Source organism: Cynoglossus semilaevis, chromosome 15 (assembly GCF_000523025.1).
Source record: "Cynoglossus semilaevis isolate Cse_v1.0 chromosome 15, Cse_v1.0, whole genome shotgun sequence".
Classification (NCBI taxonomy): Eukaryota; Metazoa; Chordata; class Actinopteri; order Pleuronectiformes; family Cynoglossidae; genus Cynoglossus; species Cynoglossus semilaevis.
The window spans coordinates 10117640-10126219 of NC_024321.1; the positions used below are offsets into that span (position 1 = coordinate 10117640).

Sequence of the window (8580 nt, forward strand, 5' to 3'; positions counted from 1 at the left end):
TCTTAGGTTGTCTTATGTTCTTTTAATTTGGGAAATAAAAAATAGAGGGCGCTAGATCAGGGCTGTGAGGAGGCTGTGGTAGAATTTTCCATCAAATTTCTCATTAGATACTCAGCGGTACAATTCTTCTCTGTTCTTTGTAGCCAGTGCAGCCTCAGGCTTTAACAAAGCTCCTCCAGTGAAGCTATAAGTTACTGCTGTCTGTCCTCTGTGAGGAAAATCAATAAGTATTATCCAGGTCTGCTGAGTGTAAATGTCTTAGAACTTTTTGACTAACCTTCTCACGTACTTGACTTTTACAGACCGGAAAATTTCACAACTAAACTGTGGAAATGAATTGTGCTCTTTTATGAAGAAACCACTTGTAAAACATGCGGGGTTCATGTTGGTGATCCCTGTGGAACTCTGTCCTTTGATGTCACTTCTCTGATTTCTACAAATGCTTCAGTTCATACGTAGTACGATCTCAAACAGAAGAATTCAAACAACTGTTTCATATCTCACTGACCGAGTCCAAACTTGTACATTTGATTATATATAGTTGGTACATCTGAGCCTCAGCTCGCTTCACTTAGAGAACACGTGTCAAACTCAGGCCCGGGGGCCAAATTTGGCCCGCACTGTAATTATATTTGGGCCGCTAGATCACATCAAATGTGAACTAGAGTTGGCCCGCCAGTATTTAGCCCCTATATACTGGCAGGATTTGTAGAATTAGCGATGTATGCATTGTATGTTATAGCACATACATTATGTTTCTTTGTTGTTGGCCTGTGAAAATCAGGTTTACATTAAAAATGAACTCAAAAGGCTACAGATAAAGAGAAATTGTGTTTATAAAGTTAAGCTTTGGTTTTTCCAGATTCAGTGTTTACTCAAACATAAAGTTTATTTCCATATGAAAACAAATCTACATTATAGATCTGGAGAGAAAGGAAATTGTGCACATTTCCAGTCAGTCTTTCAGTAAATATTAAGTTTGTAGCATCACAGCTACCAGACGGTTCAAAGCAGACTTGATTGAGACATAACTCCAAACTGCATCAAAATAGAACATTTGAAGCTCCACTCTTGAAGACACAGAGGTGACTTCCTATCCAACCCCACAGACTGCTGAAGGCTCGGTCTGTGATTCTATTTTCGGAAACTTCTAGGAACCAAAGCTAAGCCTGATTTTCCGAGACTGATGTGCTTTAGTGAGAGCTGATGGTGTGTGATGTCGCTGGATCACTGAGCATTTTGTTAAAAACTGTGCTTTTTTTTATTATTATTTTTCTTGAAAAAATAAAGGGCGTTGCATGTAGTTTAATAAGACAATGAGACTCTTTATATTCAAGGCCGATTCCCTCTGCGTGGGTGAGGAGAAATTAGCTGAGAACTTGAGTCAGTTGGCCTAAGGTGAAGCACTAACTGAATTTTTCATGTATTTAAAAAAAAAAAGGTTTGCAGATGATTTAATGCTTTGGCAATAGGAAATCTTTGCTCACATGTGAGTTCACATATATTTTATCCATGTCTCCTGGGACTAGGAGCCTAATTTTAGCCTGTGTTAGTGCATGCACATGCGTGAAAGGCCGTCGGGGGTTCCGTGATACTGTCACGGAAAATACTTTGTGCAAATACCCCAATGAATTGGAGAGGCTGAGAGCAAAAGTAAACAGGACGGAGCTGCAGCGGCGCCACGGTAACGGCATCTTTAAAAACCAATTCCAGAACACTGACTATGAAAGGATTTGACTTTATGGCTGCAGGAATATGTTCAAGAGATCTTGTAAAGCCCCTCGTGCTCATTGAAACATCCTTGAAGTGGGGAAAATAAATTCTAAATTTACAAATCAATAACACTTAACAAGAGTTTTGGACCAATTTTAGTCCAATTTTGAAGTTATTCTTGCACCTTTTTACCCGCAAATTACCCAAACTGCAGCAACTCCACAACTTTCTGCTCCATGAAGTTAGGGAAATTGAATTCTACCATTTGCATTCTGAGCAGAACGCCACGAGCAGACGGACCAGAGCCCATTACAGACCGTCTGTCTGTGTTGTGCTACAGATTTTTCGTTCATCGTTTCTGGCAGTGCACGTGTTCCACCAGAGAACCGGAGCTTAACTCGTTCCTTGGGAATTGATTTTAACATTTATGTCAGAGATACACCGGCCAATTTCATCTGTTGGAGGTCGATCTATGAAAACAGCTCATTTTCAGTAATAGTGCTCAGTTTGATTTTGCAGGTTTGATTCTACTCTTTAAATGCATACATCAAATATCTGCAGTTGTAAGACTCAGTTCTGACCAATACACTCGTAGTAATACTTTGATACTTTGCAGCTGTAGCTGAGATTATGATTCCCATCATCATTCACGTCTGTCGTTCTGATGACAGAGTGACTTTACATCTTTTGATACGTTATCAATGAGTTGCTGACGGTGGGACGGACAGACAAATAGAGGGTAATGTGGTGGAGGGGGGGGGGGGGGGGAGAATCCCAGACCTCCACAGCATCTGTGTCCTGTTTTGTCACTAATCTCCTCTCTGTTGCATCAGCCCTGCAGCGCCACATGTCCCCAGACTCTCTGCCTCTGTCGGCCACATTCACACTGCAGTCATTTCATTCCAATTTTCCCACATTTGTATTTGAATGTCATGAAACAACAGGACGTGACATGACGTGTTGATGATCATGTAGAGACATGAACACAGATATCTGGGTCTGTGGGTGTTGTGGAAGTGGAGAGTCCTCGGAGAGAACCAGGTCTAGTGAAGTAGGGCAGTGACCTAAACTTCTGCAAACACACATACACACCACACACAGACACACACACACACACACAACTTTAGTTAAAGTCTCTCCCCGTCTCTGGCTGGGTCTGCTACAGGTGTGTCTTTGTTTATGCCAAAAAATCATGTTCTCCATTAAAATCCTGAAGGTCCTGGGGACAGAGGCTGTTTCTGGCAGACTCAGAGTGTAAACAAACTGCCAAACACCATTTAATCTGTCGTCTCTACTTAATATATTTTAAAACAAAATTATTTTTTCTTTGACTTTTGAATTTAATACCTATAACCTTCCAACGGGGGTCCCTTCTTGGAAGAACGGTGCGTGCCCGTGCCTTACAGTTGGCTGGTCAACTGTCCAGCCTGTACCCCACCCTCACCCAACCACTGCAGTCGCACGATCATTAGATAAACACTGGTGCTAAAACCTGGCAAGATTTCTTTAATTGGCTCTAAACTTTTTATGCACAGACACAGACCCTGATCTTATTCTCATTCTCACTGCATCTGAGAATCATTCATATTCATATCTCTGTGCCAAAGTGTATTTCATTTTCAGCGACTGTGCAGGATCATTTTCCCACAGCACCTTTGGCCCTTTTTACTAAAGAGAGATACAGTAGCTACCACAGTCAGATTAGCCAGGGAATCTCAGCTGGAGTTCACTGCAGCCCTGAGAACTGTCAAATCCTTAACTGTGAAGATGGATAAACGTCATCTCCACGTGGAGAGTGGCAGAGCAGAGGACCATAAAACGTTAGGATAACAAATTAGAAGTGTCATTATACATGGAGCACCAGCCAAAACACCCTGTCTTTATGCTTTTTATGTTTCTCACTTCTGGTGTCCAAATATTTTCACCCTCTTTCGAACACTTCTGGCAGCAATAAGCTGAAAAAGCCGAGCTTTTTGATGACACTTGTAAAGTGTTTATCTGTGGAGAAAGAAAAACACAGCTTTTATTTTTACATCTATTTTTTAAGTGTAATTGTTTTGTTTTTTTTTTGTTTGTGTGTTGGTTTTCAAGAGTTTTATTTGAAAATATGCCACATTCTTTAGGACTTTGTCACTGCAGGGTACAGTTTAACGACAATATTTTTGGACTCAAGTTCTTTTTTACCAAACACCCACATTTGAGCTCTTAGAGTTGGTACAACATCAAATCTGATGGAGAATGTTTTATGTGAGATGTATTGCATTTAACATTAGCAGAACTGTACCATGACCAAACACTAATGAAGCATTTCTTTCCACTCTGTAGTCCAGGGTGGTCGCCTGTATGACAGCTATATTGAGTCAGATGGATGATCGCCATTATTCTACATACATAGAAACCTTCTCTGGAACCACTGATCTGGTGGTAAGTACAAACGCACAAGAGACGCCTGCACTAGCCATTGCAAATGACTTTGTCCGTGCCATTAAAGAACAAATGTATTGAAAAGTAAAGCAGACAAACCGTGACAATAATCTTCAGACTGATTTAATCTTATTTCCCTGCAGGACTTCCTGATGGAGTCCTTCCTTTTGTTCAGGGACCTGATCAGAAAGCATGTGTATCCGTCTGATTGGATGGCCATGATCATGGTCCAGAACAGGTACCTGAAGGCAAACACACACAAACATGGATCACCGAGCTATTGGTCTTAACTCTGTAAACCGTATCACCAAAGGCCATCGCTGCCACTCAGACCTTTAAAGGATTGTTTGCATCTGCAGTGACTCGTCCTCACTCACAAACTCACGAGGGGTTCAGTCAGAGATATTGAAGCCAGGATCAAGGAAGCAAAGACCAAACCAGCTGATGCGACAAATGTGTCTGTGTGTGAGCTGATGGAATAAAGCCACATGGTCGGCTTCTTCAGATGTGGAGAAGACAGGCTGTTAGACTTATGTCAGGGATGAGAAAAAGCAACCGTGCAGGAGCGAGGGTTGGGCTGCTACAAGTCTGCAGACAGACGTCAGTGGAGGCTTTGGAAACCAGTGGTTCATTTCAAAGTTGAGGTCCTGTCATGACCGGGAGCTGAAAGTTAAACAATGACGCAGCAAACAATAAAACAAAAACCGTAACAATGTTTTGGTCTGTTCTGGATAACGGTCCCAATCTGGACCTTCTGGACCTCAGATCTGAGTATTTGCTCGGGCCTTTGTAGATAACACAGCAGCACAGTGAACATCTTACTGATAAAAAGACTGAAGAAATCTGGTGGTAAAAATGATCGCAGCGTGATCAGCCTCTCTTCTCCTCTGCAGCTCAAGACTGAAAGAATCAATTCACTGTGCAGTGAGGCTCAACGGTGACACGCCGTGAACATCAGAGCTCCGAATGTAAAATGAACAGCTGTCAAATAGTTTGAACTTCCTCATACGTTGTCATCAACAGCTGCAGAGGCAAACTAAAGAGGTTCCAGAGAATCGTGTCTGTACAGAGTTTTTATGTGACCAATTTCATTTGTAAAACTCTCAACAGATTCAGAAAATAATTCCAGCAACTGCTGCCACTGTAAAACCATGAAATGTTGAGATGTGGTCAGAGGAAGTAGTAGATGGAAAAATAAAAATAAATACATTTGTACTTTATTGATCCCATATTTGGGAAGTTCTTGTGTTAGCCGCAGATATGCTGTTAACAGGCTGCCCCTAGCAAGTGTCAGGCATGTGGTGCCTCTGGGAATCAAACCCAGCACTCTCTGTTCTCTGCTTCCGAGGCAGGCGTGCTAATCACTAGACTGTAGAACCATAACCACTGCACTATGGAAATGTCAAACAAGTGACAATCTGAAAGGATCCTCCAACAGCACGTTAGCTGAAACCTTGGAAATTCTACAGATAGATATGATTACTGAATCTCTGAGACACAGTGGGAAAGTGGTTAATCTCTCTTGCCTTGCAGGATGATCAGTAGTTTGAGTCCCACAGTGGGAGGAGTGTGTAGGTTTTTCTCTCAGAAAAATCTGAAACGTTATCTATTTACATCAATTGTTTATGTCTATTAATTATCCATTAACTGTCTATACATTGAATAATTAACAGTGTATTTCCATATTTAGGGTTTTCCTCAGAGCCATCAACACCTACGCTGCCACCATGAACCAGAAGTTCCTGAACAATGACGACTTTGAAGTCCAGGTCTTTGAATTTCTGTTTTGTTTTGGTTTCTCCTCATAACAAGACTAAAAACTACTTTAACTAACGCTCTACTCCACCATCATGAATCTCTTCTCTCTCTTTCCATCACCCCTGCTCCTCCTCGTCATCTAGTTGTGGAATAACTATTTCCATTTAGCGGTGGCGTTTATTACCCAGGAGTCTCTGCAGCTTCAGCATTTCTCGCCAACCAAGAGGAACAAGATTCTTGCCAAGTGAGAGAAGCACATAGAATTTCCTTATTTACCACACCTACACGCCGGCTCTAATGAAACACTCTGTGATTTGTGATCTATTTTGAAGTCTGCGCTCACACTCCCACCACCCGTTAAACTTTCCTGTTATGTGTGTTTGGACATCAATCCAGGTCAAGTCGGGGGGCACATTAATACCGACTTATCTCCCCCCACTGGACAGTTTAGTTTAAAACTATTGATCAACACATTATTCTAAACGATGTGTCTGATTTCTCCTCTCTTCTCATATTTCTGGGAATTTTCTCTCTCTGTCTCATTCGACTCAGATATGGAGATATGAGGAGACTCATTGGTTTTGCGATTCGTGACATGTGGTACAAACTCGGTAAGAAAATCCTCCTGGGGTGCTCTGCTGCCACGGAGCTGTACATAAATGTGTTTAAACCTTTGTGAAACCGTATCTTCTCCGTTTGTTGTCTCTCAGGCAGTCATAAGATCTGCTTCATCCCCGGCATGGTGGGCCCCATCCTGGAGATGACTTTGATTCCAGAGGAGGAGCTGAGAAGAGCAACCATTCCCATCTTCTTCGACATGATCACCTGTGAACACGTTCACTCCGGGAACTTCCTCAAGGTACCTGCGTAATTAACATTATTAAAGTGTTGGGACTGTCGGGCGACGTTCCCTAGATCAGGGGTCACCAACCTTTGTGAAACTGAGAGCTACTTCAAGGGCACTTAGTAACACGAAGAGCTACTTGTTTGACACAGACTTCCCCAACATTATCATAATAATAAGTTTTGGTACAAACAATAGTAGACACTCTTCTTACCATCGTCTTTGCAGCCATTTAAATATCTTTGCAAGTGTAACTGATTCAAAAAGCACAGTAACAGTACAATGTCTGATCCTCTTGTTGACTAATTATATTTGGGTAGTCCATGGGGGCTTCTAGTTGACCCCGGGCGCCACGTGACCCCTGCCCTAGATATTGCCTCACGATCTCTCCGCTCGACTAGGGAATGTCGTCTGACAGTCCCAACACCCCGCACAAGGCAATCAAGAGGTTTTTGGGGCGTTTGGGATCATGTTTTCCAGGAGTTTACAAATAATGTCTATCACCTTGGGTCCCCAGGGTCCCCAGAAAAAAAAGTTTGAGAAACACTGCTCTATTTAACGTGATTGTTAATCCTCTTCTTCTAAGTCACTTCTGTTAAAAGCGTCTGCGAAATGCATAAATGTAAGTGTTAAAATAAATAAGCCTAAGTCTGGTCCAAACACCAGTGTTGTGGCTCTGAAGCCCAGTGTAGATGTGTCGATTGATTTTCTCTGGATGTGCAGTATCACAGGAAAAGTTTCAGAGACAGTCTAGTTATGTCTGCCTAATTGATTGTTTTTCCCCACTGCTCCTTTTTATTTGCCTCATTCTTATGTTTTTAATTCTTCTCTTCTGTCTCTCTGTTTTCACAGTTTGAGAATGAGATCATTCTGAAGTTGGACCACGAAGTTGAAGGAGGAGGAGGAGATGAGCGCTACATGCAGCTACTGGAGGCTATGTAGGTTAACAGCGGTGTAGAGAATGATGACAATAGACGTTATATGGAGTATAAAAATACTACTTTGAATATAGTGCTGTGGTGTTATAGTAATTAGTTGACATTCTGGTAGTACTACAGTAATATGCTGTGAAAGTACTCTTTGGTATTTATATAGTTAGCAACTTAATAGCATTTAATTATTTCAGTATTTCTTTAATATGACCAAAGTACTTCAAGTCGTACTGTATCAATCACATAACATTTACCACATTTACATCTTTTAAAATATTTAAGCTTCTTAACTCTGTTCTACTAAAAATAAGTCTCTCTTTGGCTGTTTTCACGTCCACCAGTATCATCACTAATCAGCTTAGAACAAACTGGCATCTGAGAGGAACTTTGGACAGAAACCAGAGAAAAGTCAGTTTCTCTACAGGGTTTTTTGTTTGTTTTTGTTTTTGCCCTCGTTTTTCTTTGCTGCCGTCTCCAAAGCCTTCAGGTTTTTGAAACAGGTCGTATTTAATGAAACATAAATAACTGTGAACAAATTGTCAGGTAATTTTTTAAACAGAGATCAGTAAACATATATTCTTTAAATATTACTTAAATCGAAAGCAGGTCTTAGTCTTTTGGAAAATCCTGAAAATAAATAAATATATATATATATGGCCCGGATGTTTTTGATGACTAACTTCTGTGTGTGTGTGTGTGTGTCAGCCTCCTGGAGTGTGTTGCTGAGACGCCTACACTCAGGCCACAGGTTCAACACTTTGTTGCCTTGGTTAAAGGACTGCTAATTCGGCTGCTGGACTATCGCACCGTGATGAGCGACGACAGCCGTAACAACCGCATGAGCTGCACTGTCAATCTTCTGGTGAGTCTCAGCTGATTTGAAACAGACCACCCGGGGCTTCCCTCACC

General features: G+C 41.5%; 1 protein-coding gene across 1 annotated transcript in view; it reads left to right on the forward strand.

Moving 5' to 3' along the window:
• The window catches only part of dock2 (dedicator of cytokinesis 2), a 90370-nt gene that overhangs the window by 69842 nt on the left and 11948 nt on the right, over positions 1-8580 (forward strand). Inside the window, exons 27-34 of the mRNA XM_008327028.3 lie at positions 4039-4137; positions 4281-4375; positions 5828-5906; positions 6039-6139; positions 6448-6506; positions 6606-6754; positions 7592-7677; positions 8377-8533. Coding sequence (XP_008325250.1) covers positions 4039-4137; positions 4281-4375; positions 5828-5906; positions 6039-6139; positions 6448-6506; positions 6606-6754; positions 7592-7677; positions 8377-8533 — 825 coding nt within the window. The remainder of the gene's footprint in view (positions 1-4038; positions 4138-4280; positions 4376-5827; positions 5907-6038; positions 6140-6447; positions 6507-6605; positions 6755-7591; positions 7678-8376; positions 8534-8580) is intronic.